Source organism: Phyllostomus hastatus, unplaced genomic scaffold (genome assembly GCF_019186645.2).
Source record: "Phyllostomus hastatus isolate PE091 unplaced genomic scaffold, TTU_PhHast_1.1 phas_scaffold_55, whole genome shotgun sequence".
Lineage (NCBI taxonomy): Eukaryota > Metazoa > Chordata > Mammalia > Chiroptera > Phyllostomidae > Phyllostomus > Phyllostomus hastatus.
Window position 1 is genome coordinate 12,475,297 of NW_025334035.1, and position 24,327 is coordinate 12,499,623.

Here is a 24,327-nt window from a genome sequence, read left to right on the forward strand (position 1 = left end):
AGAAATTAAAATAATATTTATAATACCTAAATATCAAATACACATGACTAATTCAACAAAAATGTTCAAAACTTCTACACTGGAAAAATACAAAAATTGCTGAAATGATAAAATGTATATAATTGAAAAGGTATAGTATGCTCATAGTCTGGAAGCCTTAATATTGTTAAGATGCCCTTTCCTCCAAAATTAACCTATATATTTAACAATATCCATGAATATCCCAACTTTTTCATGTGGAGTAATTTTTAAAAATCATTAAAAAATGAATATGAAAATGCCAAGGACCTAAAATTGCAGTGAAAATTTTAAACAAGAACAAAATTAGAAGATATATTCCACTATATACCAAGACTTACTCTAAATCTGTTTTCACTAAGAACTTTTGGTATTTAATAATGCAACAGAATAGATGATCTAGAAATGGACCCTCACATAATATGATCATCTGATTTATCGTAAGTATAACCACTTCAACCCAAGGAGGAGGGGAGATGGTCTTTTAATTAAATAATGTTAAATAAATTATATATTTTAATGGAAAATATTATTTTTGACCTCTATCCTATCCCATAAAAATTAATTTCAGATTTTAGATATAAAACACTTTTAGATATAAAAGTAAAAACAGCAGATATGCATAATAAAATACAGGAAAATACCTTTATGACATTGGATTAGAAAAAGATTTCTTAAACTCAGCATGAAAATCAGCACTAATCATAAAAGAAAGTTTGATGAATTACTCCATCAAAATTAAAGACGTCTTTTCATCAAAGGACATCATTTAGAGAGAGAAAAGGCAAGCGGTAGATGAACAGATATTTGTAATGTTACAAATATCTAATGCCTTATATACAGAATTTTAAAGAAAACTATAAATGAACAAAAAGAGTTCCCAATGAAAATATGAGCAAAAGTCTTGAACATACACTTCTCAAAAGAAGATATTAAAAAAAACAATAAACACCTAAAAGGGGACTCAACATTATTAGCCAGCAAGAAAATGGAAATTATACCTATAATGAGATACCATTACCCACTAGAACCAGGCTTTGGAGTCTTACCACTCCACTGAAACTGCTCTAGTAAAGATGCCCTGTGTCATCTCCATTCTCTAACCCAATGGACACTTTTCAGTTCTTATGTCATTTGAATCTGCTAACTCTGTTCCTCTTCTTGAAACGCTTGGCTCTAAAGCAGGGATAGGAGGCAGGGCTTGGGTGTATATGTTAGGAGGTAGAAATCAGCAGCCAATAATAGAGTCAGCATCATCATCATGTCAACTGTTTGACAGCAGAGGGTTTTAAAAATATTTATTTTTCAATTACAGTTGACATTCAATATTATACTAGTTTCAGGTGCCATGCACAGTGGTTAGATATTTATATACTTATGAGGTGATCTGCCAATAATTCTAGTTACCTGACACCAAACAGTTATTATCATATTATTGACCATATTTCCCATACTGTGCTGTACATGCCTGTGATTATTTTGTAATGACAGCAGGGTTTTTTGAGTAGCATTTCAAGGTCTAATCCTCAAACTTTCTGATCAGAAACTGGTACATTATATCCAAAGAAAGTAAGTCTTGGTAATAGTTAATAAATCTCACTATTAAAATTCAATCAGAAATGGTCATTTTAACCACAATGTCAAATTATTCATTTATAATGGGAGATAGCACATATCACTTATTCAATATTCCCTCCATAATATTAAATATACACTTATCTATAGTATACATCATTAAGAGAAACATTTGATTTTCTTTCCTTCAGTCTCCACTCAAGCATAGCTCATCGTCTTGTCTTACTCTTTTTGGGTATCAGGTTCATGATCTGTTAGAGCCTTCTGGTATCAGATCCTTGGCTTCTGGATTCCCACTTTGACTTCAGGTTTCTTGTAGTATTCCCAGCCTTCATTTTTGGACTTGGGAGTCCTTGGCTATTTCCACTCTCTGTACTCCAATGTTCTGTGAGGCTATACCCAGAACTTTTTACCACTGTGGCCTTTACTTGGCACAATGTTGAAAGTGGAACTTCTGAGGCTTGGAGTCTTCTTTTCTACAACCTGAACATGTCTAGATATTCTTGGATGTTTTCCATCTATATACAACTTATATTACCTTCTCTAAATGAAACACATGGGGTGGGGAGGTGAGGTGCTGGGTAACCTTGGAATTTAGGCAGCCATCAAAACCAATTCCTGTGTCCTTAAATCCATGACCACCCTCCCCCACCAATGTATATTTAGCACCCAGGATGATTTCTGGCATAACGTGTCCAAAATATTAGCTTCACAAGAAAAAATAGGTTTTTCATGCTCCCTGTAAAGAAAAACTTAAAAATATAGTGAAGTGCAGAAAAGTCAAACAAAAAACAGCTGATACTCCACCAACTGTGAAACAACCATCATTAAGTTTTGGAGACCATCCCTTCGCTTATGGCTCCCAAAGTTCACAGAAATACTTAATTTTACAATTTATACCATACATGCTGCTCTTAACATTTCTCTTTTTTCCCATCTTTTCCCTTACTTACCCTCCTACTTCTTTTCTCCTCCAAGTTAACCAATATTAACTGTCTGGTGTATATTTTTTCATACCTGTTTCCATGTTCATCTAATCACATACACACATAAATATATAAATTTGTGTTTAACAAAAATGAAATAGTATACATACACATATCTGTATTAAAGCAGTGATTTATCAAAAATTGTGGGGAAAATGAGGTCAGCTTGTAGATATAACTCACTTTAAAAATTACTCTCATGCTATTACATGTATCAGGGTACATCACAATTCATCCAACCACTCCCGTTAGTGGCCTTTCATTTTGTCTCCAGTTGGGTTTCTTCTTTGCTTCCAAAACTATACTTAAACAAATACCCTTATTTGTGTACTCTTGTTCACTGATGCTCTTATCTCTGTGGGACAGACTTCTGAGTCAAAACATTTTTTATTTCTCAAATATTAAATATTTTAAAATTGGATTGCTGGTGAAAATAGAAATTGGTATAACCTTTTGGTGAGAGTACATGATTTCCTAAACCTCACTAGTAAAAGATCTCTTAATTTGGCTAACTCCATGAAGTGAAAGTGATGATATCATTGGATGTTTTAATTTGCATTTCCCTGAGTACTACTGTTTAGGGTCATAATATTTCATAGGTTAATGGCCATTTGGAGTTGCTCTTCTATCAATAGCACTCAAGTCCAGATGGGTTAAAGACTTCAATGTAAAAAATAAAATGATCAAAATCTTAGAAACAAATTTAGGACACTATGTATAACCTAGGAATTAAGAAGACCCTTTTAACTAAAATAGTAAGAAAAAAGGAAAACAGAAAAAAAATGTGGTAAATTCTTTTACTATATAAAAAATTATAAAGACAAATGCTAGATTAAGAAAAACATCTGCAAAACACATGACAAAAGAATTAATATCTAAAATATATAAAGAGCAACTCCAAATTTATTTGACAAACAATAGAAAAATAGGCAAATATATATATATAGGTAATCCATTGAAAATAATCTGTTAAATGAATAAAGTGTGAAATCTGGGTGAAGGCTTTCATTTGTCTATTACTGCACTCTATTGTGAATTTTTTTTACAACTTCTAAGATTTAATATGATTAAGTGCTTTTCCACATTGATATGTTTATAGAGTATCTTTTCTGTGTGTATTTCCTGGCAAATTGATTCTGAAAGTCACACATTCATTAAACACATAGATTATGATTATTCTTGAGTAGACATCTGGATGAATGATTTATTATTTACATTAGCTGAGTTTCTCTCTGATGAATTCTCTGATGTACAGTAAGGCTTGAGCTACTCCTAAAAGTTTTTCCACATTCATTACATTTATAGGGTTTTTCTCCAGTATGCATCCTCAAATGTACAGTAAAATCTGAGTTAGTTCTGAAGGCTTTTCCACATTCTTCACATTTATAGGGCCTCTCCCCAGTATGAATTCTCTGATGTAGAGTTAGCTGTGATAGAGTAATACAACCTTTCCCACATTCTTTGCATGTATAGGGTTTTTCTCCAGTATGTGTTCTCCAATGCACTGTAAGGTATGAACCCCTCCTGAAGGCTTTTCCACATACATCACATTTATAGGGTTTCTCCCCACTATGGATTTTCTGATGTTCTGTGACATGTACCATCTGGCTAAATGCTTTCCCACAGTCATTACATTTAAATGGTTTCTCTCCAGTATGTGTTCTCTGATGGGTATTAAATCCAGAGTTACTTGTAAAAACCTTCCCACATTCATTACATTTATAGGGTTTTTCTCCAGTATGCCTTCTTTGATGCACAGTAAGCTGTGATGTGTTAGTAAAAGCTTTCTCACATTCATTACATTTATATGGTTTTTCTCCAGTATGGGTCCTTTGATGTACAATAAGGTATGACTTAGTCCTGAAGGATTTTCCACAGTCACAGCATTTATAGGGTTTCACTCCAGTATGAATTTTCTGATGCTCCTTGAGATTCACCATTTTGGTGAATGCCTTCTCACAGTCAGTACACTTATATGGTTTCTCTCCAGTATGAATCCTCTGATGTACAGTTAAATGTGATTTTATTCTGAAAGATTCCCCACATTCATTACATAGATAAGGTTTCTCTTCAGTATGAATTCGCTGATGTATAATTAGAGATGAAGAACGCATGAAGGCCTTTCCACATTCACTACACTTATAAGGTTTCTCTCCTGTATGCATTCTATAGTGTACTGTAAGGCATGAATAATTAATGAATGCTTTCCCACACTCATTACATTTATAAGGTTTTTCTCCTGTATGAATTCTCTGATGTTCTGTGAAATTTGCTATACGATTGAATGCTTTCCCACATTCATTACATTCATAGGGTTTTTCTCCAGTATGAGTTCTTATATGTACAATAAGGCTTGAATTACTTCTATAGGCTTTTCCACATTCATTACATCTAAAGGGTTTCTCTCCAGTATGAATTCTCTGATGAACATTAAAAATTGTGGTATTCTTAAAGGATTTCCCACACTCATTGCATTTATATGGTTTCTCTTCAGTATGGGTCTTCTGATGTACACTAAGATATGCCTTATTCCTAAAGGCTTTCCCACAATCATTACATTTGTAGGGTTTCTCTCCATTGTGAGTTTCTTGATGTCGTGCAAGTTTTGATTTATCACTAAAAGCTTTCCCACATTCACTACATTTATAGGGCTTCTCTCCAGTTTGAATTCTCTGGTGCTGATTAAGGCGTGCACACTGGCTAAAAGATTTTCCACAGACATTACATTGATAAGGTTTCTCCTTAGTATGAGTTCGCTGATGTACCATAAGTGATGAAGAAGCAATAAAGGCCTTTCCACATTCATTACACTTATACGGTTTTTCTCCAGTGTGAATTTTTTTATGTTGACTAAGATAAGAAGGCTGGCTAAACATTTTCCCACATTCATTACACTTATAAGGTTTTTCTTTAGTGTGAGTTCTCTGATGTTGAATGAGTAACGACCTATAACGAAAGGCCTTTTCACATGTACTACATTTGTAGGGTTTTTCATTATCATTGAGTATTTTCCCTAAAGTAAGTTCTGAAGTAGGCCTTATTTCTTTGTGGCCTTCTGTATCCTTGCAATTTTTCTCCCCCAATTTATCTTTATTCAAATCTAAATTTCCTGTGAAATTTCCCTCATGTGCTTGGCACTTGCTTTGGAGCTCTTCTGGACAAAAAATAGACCCAAATCTAACACCTCTTTGACCAGTGGGAATTTTCTTATGTGTAACTATTCTTTGGCTCTGACTCTCCTGACTATTTTGCAGTCTCAATATCCTGTCATTCCATTTCCACAATCCTCTCATTCTGAAGTCCCATAGACCATTTTCTGTGAGTTTCTCCATTATTTTCTCCTGTGATAAATCTTCAGAGTTATCTTCTGTTAGTATAGCATTCTTGGTTGCTAGTTTGGTCTCCAACTCTGGGGAGGGGGAAAAGGAAAATCAAATGACTCCATTTCCTAAGTTAGGGAGAACTCACTAAACTGAATAATAAAAGGAAAACTTGGGCTGACAATGAATATGTGGTTTTTAACTGACTGAAAATTGGCCTTTTCCTGTTTTTGAAGAAGTAGCTAAAATTAAGTCAGTCTGATTCAGCAAAAAGCCAAAGTAGTAAATTCAAGGAATTTTTCCTGTATTAAAAAAATTCATTCACTTCACTCTTAAAGGACCCATAGACAAAGACAATGTGGGGCAGGATTGAAAGTGGAAGGTGGGGAGTGGGTAGGGCAGGGGACAGTAATGGGGGGGAATGGGGACAACTGTAACTGAACAACAATAAAATTATTTTTAAATAAAAAAATTCATTCACAGCAGCACTCAAAAGAATCTAAGTCTCTCAAATATTTTTCTCATTCTTTTCAGAGCCAACTTCTTTAGAGAGCATTCTTTATAAATTGTGACTAATTCCTTGCTTCTCATTTACTCCACAAACCAGGTATTTGATCTCAACCATACTTTCTATTTGTTCTCATTCTTTATTGACTAGCTATTTTTTAATTTTGTGAGGGCTTTCTCAAATTTCCCTGTCATAGTAGCTTATTCAAGTCTTTGTACATACTTTTTAATAAAATTCTTATGGAAAAAGACTGGTTTTTCAGAAGGTAGGATGAGCTAACTACTCAAAATTAATGTTTATGATTATTGATATTTCACATAGTGAAAACTATTATCAAAAATAGTTTTATAACCTTTTTATGGATCTTAACATTTCTGATAGTTTGTCAGAATTCCTTTTTTTAAAAAATTATTCTGTGTGGTGGCAGTCGTAACAACCTGTTTGTATACGCAAGTTAATATGTTACTTTCTAAAATCACTTTTATACTTCTTATTCATTTTAGGATAATCATACCTAAATTTAAACATTTAGGTAAATAATTTTAAATAAACAAACTGCATGTAAATCTTTTGTGGTCACTAGAATGGTGTATGACTTTAAAACTCAAGGTAAGTAGAACTTTCAATGGGTACACATGGCTGGACAAAGATCGGAATTCAGAGCCAACAAAGAAGAAAGCCCTATAACTCAAGGACTAAAACCCAGCTCATTTAAATGTCTAATTAAAGCAAGATGACTGAGGATTGTTACAGGCCTGTATCCTAGCAGCCTTCCAAAAGTAAACAATCCTCTATGAAAAAATTACATAGTCCAGAACCTCAAAGTATTGTTACAGGTTTTCATATTCAATGCCTGACAATGAATAATAATAGGCATATAAGAACATAAAAAACATGAGACAAATCAAGAAAAAACAGATAATACAAACCAACATAAAAGGAATCCAAATAATTGAGGTCTCAGATATGAACTTTCAAATTAATTAGGATTAGTTTATTCAAGAAAATAAGACAAGATTAATAATTTCAACAAATAACTGAAAAGTATAAAATAAGAACCAAGTGATAATTCTAGAATTGGAAAATAAACAAATCAAGAACTCAAAGGATAGGCTAAAAGTAGATATGGCACATGTGAGTGTAAGGAAAATTGGTCAGCAGAAAATATCCATATTGAAGCACAGAATAATGAAAAACCTGAAAACATTATTTTAAAAAGCATATGATGTACTACAATGACAGAATGGAGCAGTTGCTACAGAGACACTACAGTCCCACAAAGTCTAAAATATCTACTGTCTTGCCTTTTACACAAAAAGTTCACTGACTCTTGAATTAGACAGATGGTTGACTTCTCAACAGATTCTATGTAATAAGAGAAAACAATGGAATGATACCATTAAGAGCTGAAAGAATAAAATGCCAACCTAAAATTTGAAACTTATCAAAAATTTTATTAAAAATGAAGGTTAAATAGCCCATAGTCAACACATTTATAATCTTATTTCTGTTTTTGACAACAACCACAGGTGTTACGGAGATATAATTCTCACTTAATTATTCATAAAGTGAAGTTCAACACGGTTAACTAAAGCTGGCAAATGACAGATACAGGTTTGAGTCCAGGTGTTCAAAGTGAGAACTCTATTCTCTATTCTCTTTACAATAATCCTTCCTCCTCCACAATTGAGTATCACCATGATTCCAAATACCTATGCTCACAAGGCCTCTTACTTGATAGTTCTTGTGGCTAGAATCCAGTTTCTTCCTAGCTTCTAGCCTTCTTTACTTAAGTTCCCAGGTCCTGAAGGTTCTTATTCAGTTTCCCTATCTCTTTTCCTCTTAGAGACAGGCCTTTTGCTCCAAACATAGCCCAACAGTTTGAAATATACCACTTATTCAGACATCTTGCCTTGTAGGATCTCACTGTTAAGTCAGACACCCAGGGGTAGACTTTTTGTTCTTCCTGGACTTTCTTGAAGCCTGTGCCCTTGGGATCACCCCTTCTTCAACCTATTTCCAAGCTTTGGTCTCATCTCCTTTTCTCTGGAGCATAGTGACAAGAACATAGATTTAGTTACACGTACTAATTTTCAAATACCAGTTCTGACAATAACTAGATGTATTTAACTTCTTTGATCTTTAGTTTTTTTTGTTGTTAAACACATACATATTTACTATGCAGGGCTATTTTAATGGTTACACCCAATGAAATTATATAAGTAAATTTCCCAGCAGAATGCCAGTAATGAAGTAGATATCTAATAAATTTTGACTGTTATTGTCATTGTTATAATGTATTTTTCTTCATGTATGGACCTAAGTTACTCAGGGGAAAAATGTGTCTCTTGACCAATGTATTTGGCATGACTCCTTGAGATGTAAGAAATAGAAGCATATGAAAGATATTCTTTGGTAAATTTACTTTAAAATTATATACTAATATCCCTACATAATACAGCATAAACTTTGGGAAGCCTTGCCCTTAGAGAAGTCATTCACTGTCTTCCATTTGATCTCTTGAGTAAGAAGCCATGTCACAGGCATCAATATTCCATTAATTCAGAGTAGCACTAGAAGTTACCATTAACCAAACACCATCGTCAAACTAATAAGACATGTCTGTTCAAAGTCAAGAAGACTGACTAATGATGAATACCTAAAGCAAATATATTTTGATAAAAAATTATTTCAATTTTAGAACATGACAAGGTAAAAACAAAGTTAAAGACTTTTTTAGGCAAAAAGAAAAATGGAAAGAATATGACATCAGCAGATCTCAATAAAACATTAAAGGGTATTTTTTAAGCAGAAGAAAAATAACCCTAGGTAGAGGCCCAGAAATAAAGAAAAAAATGAAGAGGAAGGTAAGGTAAAAATACAGGTAAATCTTAATGAATACTGACTGCACATAACAATAATGTCTTATGAGATTTGACACATATATAGAATTAAAAATATACACTTCAATAATATGTAAATGAAATGAGATTAAATGGAATAAGTTGCTCTAAAATCCATGTATTATTTGGAAAGAGGGGAAAAAAAATCTGTTGAGTTGGCCAAGATGTTTGTTCTGATTTTCTCATAAGACAGTTCTAGCTTAGCTGTTTTTAACTTTATTTGAAACAATTTTGTTAGACTGTATTGTGACAGCTGTCATATCAGTGTGTACTTAAAAAACTTATCAAAATTGGTGAATTTTTGTGTAGCCATTTTAATATTGAAGATGAAAGAAAATATGCAACATTTTGGCATATTGTTTTATTATTCCAAGAAAGGTAAAATGCAACTAAAAAGCAAAAAATACTCGTGCAGTATACAGAGAAGGCTCTGTGACTGATCGAATGTGTCAAAAGTGTTTTACCAAGTTTTGTGCTGGAGGTTTCTTGGTGGATGATGCTCCACAGTTGGGTAGACCAGGTAAACTTGATAGTGATAAAATCAAGACATTAACTGAGAAACATCAATATTCTACCACTTGGGATGTATTATACTCAAAATATCCAAATTAATGAAGTTATTGGTTAAATAAAATTGTGTCTTTTATTTTATGGAAAAAAACATATGGACTTTTTGGCCAACTCAATACATTCAACTGCTAAATCAAGAATGTATGGTTTAATTTCAAAGTTAACCACTTAACAAATAATTTAAAATTTATAATTACCAAGTGTTTAGAGGGGGAAAGAGAAAAATAAATGATAAATCTAAAGAGCTAAATGGGAAAAAGAATACAAAACAGGTAAGACACTTGCAGTTAGATGATAAATTTAAACATGATGTAATTGTATTATGCACAAATAAACTAAATATTCCCAAATACACAAATGTCGGATTAGTTAAAACAAATGTGCTACTTACAAGAGAAACAAAATAAAAGTATTACAGTGAGCAGATGAAAAGTGATGTACCATATAAACATTAACTAAAAGAATGATGCTATAGTTATATTAATTATCAGACAAAATAGACACTAAGGCAAAAACCATTAATAGAGATAAAGAAGACACTTCATAATGAGAAAAGTTCCAATTTTCCAAATAGATATAAAAGTTCTACCTTTGTATTTAATAATGCAATTTCAAAATACATAAAGAAAAAATTAAAGAACCTAAAGCAAGAAATAAATCTACATTCACAGTGGGATACTTTAAAAATCTCCCTCAATAACTAATAGAATAAGTTGACAATTAGTAAGTACATAGATTTTAGCAACACAATTAACAAATAACATATCTAGAACTGCACTGGATACCTATCCATTGCACATTTTTCCAAGTGCACACGAAATGTTTACAAAAATTGGCCATGTGGTAAAGCAAGTTTTAAGAAATTTGCAAAGATTGCAATCATACAGAGCATTTCCTCTGACCACAGTAGCATTTCAGGTAAAAAGATTACTAGAAAATATCCATATGGTACAAAATTAAGAAAAATACTTCTCAGTAGCCTGAAGGCCAATGACATAACACTGGAAATTATCAAATACTTTGAACTCAGTAATTATGAAGGTACTACATAAAAAAGGTATGATGCAGTCTTGTTTATTTTTATTTTAATCATTGTTCAAGTACAGTTTTCTCCCTTTTACTCCCATTTCAGCCCACCCACCCAACCCTCCCCACTTCCCTCCCATTACCACCCTCCCCCTAGTTTTTGTCCATGTGTCCTTTGAATTTGTTCCTTAAAACCCTTCCCATTCTCCCCTGAAATTCCCTCTTCTCTCCCCTCTGGTGTGATGCAGTCTTGATTGCCTTAAATACATTAAAAAAAATGGCTGAGAATCAATGATATATGTATCCAATGCACGAGGTTAGAAAAGATCAGCAAATTAAACACTTTTTAAGGAACAAAAAGTGAAAGAAGGGAATAAAACAAGTCAAACACACAATAGAAATGATAAAAATTCTTTTTTAAAAGCTAAATAAGATTGATAAACCCTAGTAAGACTGATAAGATAAAAGAGAGAAAACAAAAAAATTAATCTCAGAAATGGAGGAGGAGACATCACTTCAAATCCACATAGAGAGTTAAAAGGTTCAATAGCCCTGGTGGTGTGGCTCAGTGGAATGAGTGCTGGACTGGGAAATAAAGGGTCACTGGTTGTACTCTCAGTAAGGGCACATATCTGTTTTTCAGGCCAGGTACCCAGGAAGGGGCATGCAAGAAGCAACCACAGATTGATGTTTCTCTCCCTCTTTTCTCCTCTTCCCCCTCTCTAAAAATAAGTAAATAAAATCTTTAAAAAGAAAAATAAAACAATAAAACATTAAACAGAATAGTATGCCAAAAATTTTAAATTTTAGATTAAACAGATCAATTCCTAGATAAACCTAATTTACTAAACTGAAATAAAATTTTTTTAAAAGCCCCAGCTGGTGTGGCTCAGTGGACTGAGAGGTTACCGGTTCAATTCCCAGGCAGGCACATGCCTGGTTTGCAGGCCAGGCCTCCAATTGGGGACATGAGAGAAGCAACCAATTGTTTCTCTCACACATCACACGTGTCTATCCCTCCCTTCTTCCTTTCCTCTCTCTCTAAAAATAAATAAATCTTTAAAAAAAGAAAGAAATAGGAAATAGTTCTATAACTACAAAAGAAATAGAAGCTATAATTAAACACCTTGCACAATAAAAGCTTCAGGTCAACATGACCTCACTGGTGAATTCCATGTACCATAAAATATATAACTTTCCCTCTCTCACCACTCTGTATTGTCATCACAATAAGCTGATGGCCTCACTTTATACTTTATTGAGAATCCAGATGCTACCATAAGATGTGTCCATTGTCCTACTACCAGGTGACCTATATCTGTACCATCTTCTCCAGGTGGCCTCCGTATCTGTCAAAGGTAAATTCCTCCTTTTCCATTCTAGATTTCCATTCCCTTTCACCTTTCCAGACACTTTAGTTCTTCAGTGATCCCATCTTTGTCTTGCAACATCAATTTCTCCCTTTCCATTGGGGCATCATTCTGATCTACACTAGAGCATGCCATAAAAATTCCCATCTCAAACACAGTTTTTTCTCAGTTCTATACTTTTCTCTAGTTACTGCTGCATTTCTTTTTCCTTCTTCATGGTGGGGAGGGAATCCTTTTCTAAAGATTCATCTAAAACTATCTCCAATGTCTACTTTTCATTTACTCTCTTTAAAATATATATAATAATTGACATATGAAAACAATATAAGTTAACACATATGCAGTTATGGATGGCATCATAATAAAATGAATGCTCAAATGAACTAGAATCCACTTCTTTCCTTTTCTACTACTATATCATACTAATACAATTTATTATCATCTCTTGCCTAGACCATTTTTAACAACCTCTTCACTGATTATTTGCTTTATGCCTTTAAATTCAATTTCCATAAACAGGGTTATTTCCTAAAAATCCTTGATTAAAATCTTTCAATACCTGCAAACTCACTTTGATCAAAATCCAAACTCCTTACCATCATCTACAAATTCCTGAACAGGCAGTCACCTGTCTCAATAATGTTATTCTATACCAGTCTTCCTCTCATTTATGTTTCGATCACAGCAGCTTCCTTTAATTTCTAGAATACATTATGTTGTTTTCTGTATCAGGTTATTTGCCTGTTATGCTCCTCTTTTCCTCTTCCTATGACTGGCTTCTTCTCATCCTTCAAGTTTCAGCTTCAAGTCATATTCTCAGAAGCCTTCCTTGACCATACTGTGTGAAGCAGGCAGCCTCATTCCCCATCCCAGTCACTCCTTCATATCCTCCACTTTATCTTATAGCTAGAAATTATTCCAATCACTACTTAGCTTGTTTTTGTTTATTTACATGTTAATTATCTATTTCTCAAAAATTAATCTTCATGAGGGCAGGGACTTGGTCCATCTTACTGCTGAAGACCTTCCATCTAACTGTGTGGGTGTGTATATAACTGTGTATACATAACTTATTCCATTTTAATACTAATCCTCCTGAACCCTTAACCCCTTCCCATTTCCCCCGGGGTGGACTATGAATGTGTATAGAGACTCCAGGTTAATTATGAACCATCATTAATCCTTTGTCTACCATTAGTCTTCCTTCTATGCAAAGTGCCCTCAATGTTATCTTGCTCTGGCACCAGAGCCCCAGTATCTGGTCCCTTGGTTCCCCTTGATCACCATGCATTCCTTTCAGAGTCCTTAGGTCCACTTCTTAAGGGGAATATAAAGCCAGTGGTCTGCCAATAAATGAGGCAAGGATCCATTTTGTCCTGCTTCCTGCCTCCAGCTGCCCAGTACTATGTTTCTGTAAGTTCCCTATTAACACTCTTTAAACTGACAAGCTAGACTTGCCTGCCTCATTCTTGAGCCTCTTGAATCCATTGGCATTTGGAGGCTACTTTTGCATACACGGCCTTTTAATGAAACACTAACCCAGTTCACAGTATACAAATATTTAACAAACATTGATTAAAGAAATACTGTATTTTGATTCTGAACTGATTTCTTGCTTGTATCCTCAATTAGTCAAGAACCCCCAAAGTTTTAGCAGGTTTATAGATAAAGTTAGATAGTGACCAAGTAAGTTTAGCTTAAAAGAAATCAAGCTGATTCTCAAGAAAGCATTTTTGGAAAAATTAATGACAGAAAAAGATGTCAGAAAATGGCTCAAGAAAAAAATGTAAATTTCACTGCAGACAGCAGAACTGAAAGGGATATTTTATGCATGCTTAAATGAAGAAAGAATAAAGGAACAACAATTAAAATCATGAATCCAAGAAAGCAAAGTGGGATGGGACAGGAATCAAAAGTAGAAGACAGAGAGAGGGGGAGAGAGGGGAAAAAGGGAGGGAAAGAGAAGGAAGCAATGAGAGATGGAGGTAAATATAGGGAGAGAAGAAGAGGGAGAATCTTTTCCTCTGACAGCTTTGAGAAAAAGATACTCTCCAAAATATTTCAGGTATTTTGATTCGGCCATGGAATAAATCCCATCTTCCTGGTTCTTATTAACTCACCTGGATAGGGGCTTGTTGAAATTTCTCTCACTACTACCCATAGTCCTTTTCCATCCTCCAAATGAGATATCATATCTGGTTTGGAAACTGCAAGCCCTGTTCAAAGGAAAATGAATAGGGTTTGACTATGTCTATGGACAAGAACTATTGCCAATTTCAGTCTATTCTTGATCTCTTGTGCAGAGTTGCTATTATAGGAAGTTCTAGAGGTGTGCTGTCCAATACACTTGCCAATGGCCACAGGTAGATGTTTAAATTTAAATGTAAATTAGTTAAAGTTATATGAAATTTAAAATTTAGTTCTTTAATTGGACTAGCCACATTTCAAGTGCTCAAGAGCCACAAGTGCCTAGTGTTTGCCATATGGGACAGCATTGATGTAGACCATTCCTATTACAGAAAAACCTTCTATTGTACAATGGATGCCATAGAGAACTACAAGTGTATCTCAAAGAATCTCAATGCTATGATCCCAAGTTTGCTGGGATAATAGATCATGAGCATATTTTTTTTAGAAAGAAAAGGAACAAATATATTTGTTCCTTTTATTTCTGAAGGCACTGATAATTCATTTATAGAAGTGACTAGAAAAAACTTTAGTCCTAAATCTGAGGGACTGTCAACAACTTTCAAGACTCCAGTGAAATATGTATTTCATATTCTACAGTGGGTAGACTAGTTAGTTAAGAGTAAGGAACAGCATAACTCCCAATAATACTCTCCTATGATTATGAGATTTTAATGCCAAAATTCATATAAGTACTTTAGAGGCTCTATATCCTCAGCAAGTCTGGTCCAGTGGGTAGATACATGAACACAGAAGCTATTCTTACCCAGGGATACAAGATTCCTGTAATTCTCTAGCATCACATCCTTGTGCAGGTCCCTCTGTGTAGGGTCCATCAACCTCCATTCTTCCAATGTGAAGTCTATAGCCACATCTTTAAATGTCACTGAATCCTAAAATAAATACACTGTAATCACCCAGGGACCAAACATTAAGACCTGTTAGGCAGAATAATTTATACAAAACTGGGGAAGAACTAGAAATCAGAATCACCAAATGACTAAAGAAGTCAGTCCGTTCAACTCTTAAAGGATGTGTGAGTCTCCCCAGGGACAAGAACTTAAAACCACAAGAGGAAGCCCATTCTATTTTCAGTTTTACCTAATAGCAGGATTTTTCCCAGACTAATTAAAATCTGGCTTTCTCTAACTTCTAAATATTGGTCCTACTTTATTATCTAAAATCAAGCAGCATGGTCTCCTCCCTCCCTAGAAAGTCCTTAAAAATATTTGGTAACAGCTAGTAGTTTCCACGCAAATCATCTTTTGTCAAAACCCTTTCTTATGTATAATATCAACTGTTTTTCAGCTCCAATATATAAAATATAGCTTACCAAAAGGTAGTTTATAATTCAGATAACAAATTAAGAATATTACAAGCCTGCTATTTGAGAAATAAAAACAAGAAACCATAGAATTTTATGGAACTTCTTTAGTTAGGATATGAAATATGTATGCAATTGTGTAAAAAATGGAAGAATTATCCATTAAAATGTTAATGATGACCTACTGGAAGAAGAAAACAGGGAGCAGTTTTTTAAAAAAACTGATGTATTATTTTTAAAAGCTCTGTTTCCAACAACAACAGAAGCAATCCCTAAAAATTAAAAGTAAAATGAAACTAGTTGGTAGCATACACATTCATCAAAAAGAAACTATTTTGAGTGATTTTAAAACACTGTAACCTTTCTGAATATCCCTTGTGAGACACACCCCAAGGAGAAAAAGAACCACAAATAGCCCATTTCAATGAAAAATCATATTGTTGGTGGTAGTGATGGAAATGCTATTTTGTAACTGTTGTTTGTATAGTGTTATATAAAGCAAATTAGTATACTGATGTCATTGAGAAGTAATACATTTGGCATGGGAAAAATAAGACATAAATGTAATATTGATGAGAATATATATAAAACTCTAGATCCAAATCTGAGTTGGGAATATCAGTTTAAACTTATATTTTATTTTTTATAATTGTTTTATCCTCATGTGAGAACCTTTTTGTCATTGCTTTTTAGTGAGAGAGGAAGAAAGGAAGAAAAGAAGAAAGGTGGTAGGGAGAGAAAAAAAAGAGGGATAGGGAAAGAGAGAGAGAGAAGGGGGTGGGGGAGAGAAATATATATATATATATATATATATATATATATATATATATATATATATGAGAGAAACATCAATTGGTTGCCTTCTGATATGCGCCCCAACCAGGGATCAAATCCATCACCTTGGGTATGAGCGCTGACAGGAAATCAAATCCGCAACCTTTTGGTCTACGGGATAATGCTTCCACCAACTGAGCCAAACTGGCTAGGGTTAAGGATTTTTTTTACTTTTAAGGAAAAAAACCCCACATATTTCCCAGCTTTATCCTCTGAAAAGGCCAAGAAACAATACCCAATAAAAGCATTATGGAGGCCAGATTGTGGCCTCTAAATATTACTTTCCACTGAAAGGAATCAGGGCCTGGAACTTTCTGTCACACTAAAAAGCAAAGAAGCTACCAAAACTGCTAGGATTATGTCTAAGACATGAGACAATTTGAAGAGGCTTCCACTGGTTGATGGTGGGACAATCTGAGCATTAGTAAGGGTAATAACTGTAATGGCTTTCAAAAATACATTTAAATTCATTATTTCATAATAAAATTACAAAAATACTCATTGACTATCTTTGGAGGGTGCTTGGAAACTGGTAAATAAGAAGAAAGAATCTACCTCTTGTCCTTTTTCTATGCAAAGTATATATAGTTTGTACAGTATTCAAGCGTGATCAAATAATTGATATGGGGAGGTTTCTCCTTATAAAAGTACTCTAGCTAGTATATGAAGAGAAACTAAAAATGGAGATATCTTTTGATCCAGTGAATCCAGTGATTCCACTGGAAAGTCACATTTCAAGTGCTCAATAGCCACATATATGTGTGGGTTGTGTATGCTGCTGCATTGGACAAACCTTTGACGGTTCCTAAGGATCCTAAAACACCAATTCAAAAGAGCCTATGCACCCCAGTGTTCATGGCAGCATTATTTACAATAGCCAAGTGCTGGAAACAGCTTAAGTGCCCATCAGTAAATGAGTGGATCGAAAAACCGTGGTGCATTTACATGATGGAATACTATGCAGCAGAAAGAAAGAAGGAACTCCTACCTTTAGCAAAGGCATGAACTGGAGAGTATTATAAGTGAAATAAGCCAGGCAGTGAAAGACAAATACCATATGATCTCACCTTTAAGTGGAACTTAATCAACAAAGCAAACACACAAGCAAACTAAAACCAGAGATGTGGAAACACAGAACAAATTGAGTGACCAGAGGGGATGAAGGAGGGGCATATCAGGGGAAAGAAGGGGAAGCAGCAAGTCAAGGAACATGTATAGAGGACACATGGGCACAGAGAGCAGTATGGGGATTGACTCTGGAAGCAGGGATGGGGGGTGGGGCAGTGGGGAGCAACAGGGGAAAATGTGGGACAACTGTAAGTGAACAACAATAAAAAAGAATTAGAACATCAACATTTTGCAATCTTTAATGAATTAAAAATTATTAGTGGCTGCTGTAATATTAAGATACTTTATTTTTATACTATGTTATTGAAACATAGTATTTTAAATTAACAGTACATCTATAGATGGAAAGTCACATTTCAAGTGCTCAATAGCCACATATATGTGTGGGTTGTGTATGCTGCTGCATTGGATAAACCTTTGATGGTTTCTTCAACAAACGACCATAAGGGGAGGAAAAAGAGGGAGGTGGAAATCTCTAGATTAAAAGTGACCGAAGGAACCGCATGCAGCAGTACATTAAAAATATCATATGCCATGATCAAGTGGGATTCATCCTAGGGATGCAAGGATGGTACAATAATCAGTAACATCACATAAACAACAGGAAAGACAAAAATCACATGATCATATCAATAGATTCAGGAAAAGCATTTGATAAGGTACAGCTTCCATTTATTATAAAAACACTCAGCAAAGTGGGAGTAGAAGGAGCATTTCTCAACATAATAAAGGCCATATACGAAAGACCTACAGCCAACATCATACTCAATAGGCAAAAACTAAAAGCTTTCCCACTAAGACCAGGAACAAGACAAGGTTGTCCACTTTTACCACTTCTATTCAACATAGTATTGGAACTCTTAGCCACAGCAATCAGACAAGAAAGAGGAATAAAAGGCACCCAAATTGGAAAGGAGGAAGCAAAACTGTCATTGTTTGCAGATGACATGACAGTGTGCACAGAATACCCTATAGACTTCCACCAAAAAATTACTTAACCTAATAAGTGAATTTGGCAAAGGAGTGGGATACAAAGTCAATATTCAGAAATCAAAGGCATTTTTGTACACCAACAATGAAATAACAGAAACAGAAATCAGAAAAAAATCCCATTTGATATAGCAACAAGAAAAATAAAGTATCTAGGAATAAACCTAACTAAGAAGGTAAAAGACCTGTACTCAGAAAACTACAAAACTCTGAAGAAAGAAATTAAGGAAGACACAAACAAATGGAAGAATGTACCATGTTCATGGATTGGAAGAATTAACATCATCAAGATGTCCATACTATCCAAAGCAATTTATAGATTCAGTGCAATTTCTATTAAAGTACCAATGATATATTTCACAGATATAGAACTAAAATTTCAAAATTTATGTGGAACTATAAACAACCCTGAATATCTGCACCAATTTTGAGAAAGAAGAAAAAAGTAGGAGGGACCACAATACCTGGTATCAAACTGTATTACAAGGCCACTGTAATCAAAACAGCATGGTACTGGCATAAGAACAGACATATAGACCCATAGAACAGAATAGAGAGCCCAGAAATAAATCCAAGTCTCTATGGTCAATTAATATTTGACAAAGGGGCATAAAATGGACAGAAGCATAACAGAAGCATTTATGACAGAAGCATAAAATGGAGTAAAAATAGCCTCTTCAACAAATGGTGTTGGGAGAGCTGGGGAGGTACATGCAAAATAATGAAACTTCATCACCAACTTACACCATACACAAAAATAAATTCAAGGTGGATAAAAGACTTAAATATAAGTTGTGACACCATAAAAGTACTACAAGAGAACATAGGCAAGAAAATCTCTGATATTCCACACAGCAATATTTTCACTGATATGTCCCCTAGAGCAAGGGGCACAAAGGAAAGAATAAACAAATGAGTCTTCATCAAAATGAAAAGTTTCTGTACAGCTGAAAAAAATATCAGCAGAATGAAAAGGGAACCAACCATATGGGAAAATATATTTGCCCATGGTATCTTGAACAAGGGTGTGATCTCCAAATATATAAAGAACTCACAGGACTCCACATTAGAAACACAAATAACCCAATTAAAAAATGGGCAAAGGACCTAAACAGACAATCCTCCAAGAAGGACATACGGAAGGCCCAGAGACATATGAAAGGATGCTCAGCATCATTAGCCATCAGAGAGGTGCAAATTAAAATCACAAAGAGATACCACTTCACACCAGTAGGAATGGTCATCATAAACAAATCAAGAAACAATAAGTGCTGGTGAGGTTCGGAGAAAAGGCATCCCTAGTGCATTGTTGGTGGGAATGCAGACTGGTACAACCACTGTGGAAAACAGTATGGAATTTCCTCAGAAAAGAAAAAATGGAACTGCCTTTTGATCTGGCAATTGTACTACTGGGCTTATACCCTAAGAATCCTGAGACATCAATTCAAAAGGACCTATGCACCTCAATGTTCATAGCAGCACAACTTACAATAGCTAAGTACTGGAAGCAACCTAAGTGCCCATCATTAAATGAGTAGATCAAAAAGTGTGGTACATTTACTGAATGGAATACTATGCAGCAGAAAGAAAGAAGGAGCTCCTACCCTTTGTGACAGCATATGGATCTGGAGAGTATTTGTCCAGGTGGTGAAAGACAAATACCATATGATCTCACCTATAAGTGGAGCCTAATCAACAAAACAAATGAGCTAGGAAAATATAACCAGAGATATTGAAATAAAGAACAAACTGACAATAACCAGAGGGGAGGGGACAGAGGGATAATGGGGGGAAATAGGGGAGGGCTGGTCATGAAACATGTAGGAAGGACACATTGACAAAGCCAAAGGTGACAGGATCAAGGGTGGGAGGTAGGGAGGGGTGGGGCAGGAGGAATAACTGGTGGGCAAAAAATGGAGACAACCATACTTGAACAAGAGTAAAATAAACATGTAAATAAATAAATAAAAGAAAAAACAAACAGGAAAGGGTAATAAAAAACATAATAAAAAAAACAAACGCGACCAAAGAGATAATATTAAATAATTAAAAATAATCAACTAAGGAAATAAATACTAACTCAAATTTGATAATATTAAGGCTTTTAGTTTTTTAGCTGTTGATCCTAGAATAACACAGGTTTGAACTGCACAGGTCCACTTATACATGGATTTCTTCAATAAACACATACAATACTGTAAATATATTTTCCATACAATTTTCTTAATAACATTTTCTTTTTTCTAGTTTACTTTGTTTTAAGGATACAGTGTATAATATATCTAACATATCAAATATGTATTAATTGACTGTGTTATCAGTAAAGCTATTAGTAGTTAAGTTCTTGGGGAGTAAAGGTTATGTGCAGATTTTTAACATCATGGGGGTTAATGGCCCTGACCCCTGCATGGTTAAAGAGTCAACTGTAGGACTTCCGGCCAAGATGGAGGCATAGGTAGACACATTGTGTTTCCTCCCATAATCAAAAGAAGAACAAAAGTTTAGAAACAAAAAACAGCCAGTACTGACAGAAAACTGAACTGCATGGAAGTCCGACAACCAAGGTGTTAAAATAGACACATTCATCTAGACTGGTAGGAGGGATGGAGTTGGGCAGCGGAGCGGAGAGGGGTTGTGGAGAAAAAATGGTGGCTGGAGGAGCTTGGGTGCAGAGTGGCAGTGGGTGAACCCAGAGAGGCTGCAGACTGTGGAGGGGTGTGGTGCACAAGGCGGCTGGTGGACCTGGCGGTCTCACATTCGCACGCAGATAAACCAGGTGAAACTGGGGAGCAAGACAGACCGCACAACCCAGGGCTCCAGCATGGGTAAATAAAGCCTCAAAAACTCTGATTGAAAACACCTGTGGGAGTTGAAGTGTTGGGAGACTCCCAGCCTCACAGAAGAGTTCATTGGAGAGACACACAGGGTCCTAGAATGTACACAAGCCCACCCAAACAGGAATCAGCAACAGAAGGGCCCAGTTAGCTTGGGGGAAGTGGTGGAAGTGACTGAAATCCAGCAGAGAGCAGAGTGAGAACCATTGTTTCCTCTCGGACCCCTTCCCCACAAACAAGGTCATAACACATTAATGTGGGTTGCCCCGCCCTGGTGAACACATAAGGCTCTGCCCCTGACTACATAACAGGCACATTAAGACAAAAATGGACCAAACAAAAGAACAGATGAAAGCTCCAGAACAAATTCAACTAAGTGATGAAGAGGTAGCCAACCTATCAGATGCACAGTTCAAAACACTGGTGATCAGGATGCTCACAGAATTGGTTGAATTTGGTTGCAAATTAGATGAAAAATGACGGCTACACTAAGTGAAATAAAGGAAAATGTACAGAGAATCAATAGTGATGGGAAGGAAACTGGGACTCAAATCAATGGTTTGGACCAAAAGGAAGAAATAAACAGTCAACCAGAACAGAATGAAGAAACAAGGATTCAAAACAATGAGGACAGGCTTAGGAACCTCCAGAAGACCTTTAAACGTTCCAGCATCTGAATTATAGGGGTACCAGAAGGAGAAGAGGAAGAGCAACAAGTGGAAAAGTTATTTGAACAAATAAAGAACTTCCCCAATCTGGCAATGGAAACAGGCTTCCAGGAAGTCCAGGAAGCTCAGAGAGTCTCAAGGAAGTTGGACAAAAGGAGGAACACATCAAGGCACATCATAATTACATTAGCTAAGATTAAAATGAAGGAGAGACTCCTAGAAGCAGCAAGAGATAAGGAGATAGTTACCTACAAAAGAGTTCCCATCAGACTGTCAGATGATTTCTCAAAAGAGACCCTGCAGGCAAGAAGGGGCTGGAAAGTATTCCAACTCATGAAAGGCAAGGACCTACATCATCCAAGATTGCTCTATCCAGCCAAGCTATCAGTTAGAATGGAAGGGAAGAAAAAGTGCTTCTCAAATAAGGTCAAGTTAAAGGAGTTCATCATCACCAAGCCCTTATTCTATGAAATGTTAAAGGGACTTATCTAAGAAAAAGAAGATAAAGACATGTATAGTAAAATGACAGCAAACTCACAATTAGCAACCACTCCTAAAACAAAAACAAACTAAGCAAACAAGTAGAACAGAAACAGAACCAAAGAAATGGAGATCACATGGAGAGTTAGCAGCAGGGGAGTGGGAGGAGGAGAGAGGGGGAAAAGGTACAGAGAATAAGTAGCATAGATGGTAGGTAGAAAATAGACAGGGGGAGGGCAAGAATAGTATGGGAAATGTAGAAGCTGAAGAACTTGTAAGAATGACACATGGACATAAACTAAAGGGGGGAATGTGGGTGGGAGGGGGTGTGCAGGGTGGAAGGGAGTAAGGAGGGGAAAATGGGACAACTGTAATAGCATAATCAATAAAATAAAAAATAAAAATAAAGCTAAAAATTTTTAAAAAGTCAACTGTACACTTAACATTTAAAAATAATCTGTTATAGATTATATAATGAAATGTTTATAGATAAAGTTGTATGTCTTTTATTTGCCTCAAAATATTTAGTGAGGGAGTATACAGTTACAGACAAAATATGGCTGTCCATGTGTTGAAACCTGTTGAAGATGGGTTCAACAAGATTCATCAAACTACTCTCTCTACTTCTGTACGAGTCTAGTACATTTTACTTGTCAGGTACTGGTCTAAGGACTTTTTATGTAATGACTGAATCCTCATAATAGGAAGGTGCTATCTACAGATAAGGAAAGTGAGGCTTAGAGAAGTTAAGTGCTTTGCCTAGGTTCACAAAAGAGGCAAAGTCTAGATTCAAATTCAGGCAGTTTGGCTCTAGAATTCAAGCTTGTAATTACTATACTTAATGATCTATTAAATTAAGAGCCCTTATTAGCTGACTAATCAGGCAAAGGTCTCAATTTGCATAATATTTGGCTAAGTTCTGCTCTATATCACAAGATACATTTCCAGTCCTGGCTGGTGTGGCTCAGTGGATTGAGCGCTGGACTGCCAACCAAAGGATTGCCAGTTCGATTTCTAGTTAGGGCACATGCCTGGGCTGTAAGTCAGGTGTCCCTAGTAGGGGTGCACGAGAGGCAACCATACATTGATGTTTTTCTCACTTCCTTCCCCTCTCTAAAAATAAGCAAGTAAAAAAATAAAGAAAAAGTTTAAAAAGAGAAGATATATTTCCTCAGCAGTATTTCCCTGCTGGCTGCCTTGTGGCAGGAAAAGAAACTGCTCTCTGTAACACTTGCAAGTTTTGTCAGACAAAAGCTGAGTAAAAGTTATTTTTAGGTAAGGAGCCGGCTAGCAGGGTTGCTAGGTAACGATATCTCAAGGTCACTAACCTTGCCCCTGCTTCTGAATGCTTGCTTTCAGCAGCTGGTCCCCCTCTCTTTCTGCCTGTGTAACTGGTATATAAAAATGACCTCTAACCCAGCCTTTTCGGCTCAGGATTTGGGAATTGACTCCCTTGAGCCCCGCGCACGTAATAAAGTTTGTGCTTCATTATCTCCCAGCGTGTGGGTGGATTTTCCACAACAGCCTGTCAAATTGTTTAAAGCTTTCTTTGGGACCTCAAAATTTGTTAAGCATGTTTTATACAATCCCGCTAATAATAAAACAT

The 24,327-nt window shown here is 35.4% G+C and overlaps 1 protein-coding gene across 3 annotated transcripts in view; it reads right to left on the reverse strand.

Annotated features, from left to right (window-relative positions):
• Positions 1–38: 38 nt before the first annotated feature.
• Positions 39–24,327, reverse strand: part of ZNF624 (zinc finger protein 624) — a 41,383-nt gene continuing 17,094 nt past the window's right edge. The window contains exons 3-5 of one of the 3 annotated variants that reach the window (XM_045824523.1): positions 15,230–15,356; positions 14,397–14,492; positions 39–5,988 (exon numbers count right to left, since the gene is read on the reverse strand). In XM_045824523.1, the coding sequence (XP_045680479.1) occupies positions 3,791–5,988; positions 14,397–14,492; positions 15,230–15,356 (2,421 nt within the window). In that variant the 3' untranslated portion in view covers positions 39–3,790. The remainder of the gene's footprint in view (positions 5,989–14,396; positions 14,493–15,229; positions 15,357–24,327) is intronic. The other 2 variants (XM_045824524.1, XM_045824525.1) reach the window with 2 other exon arrangements.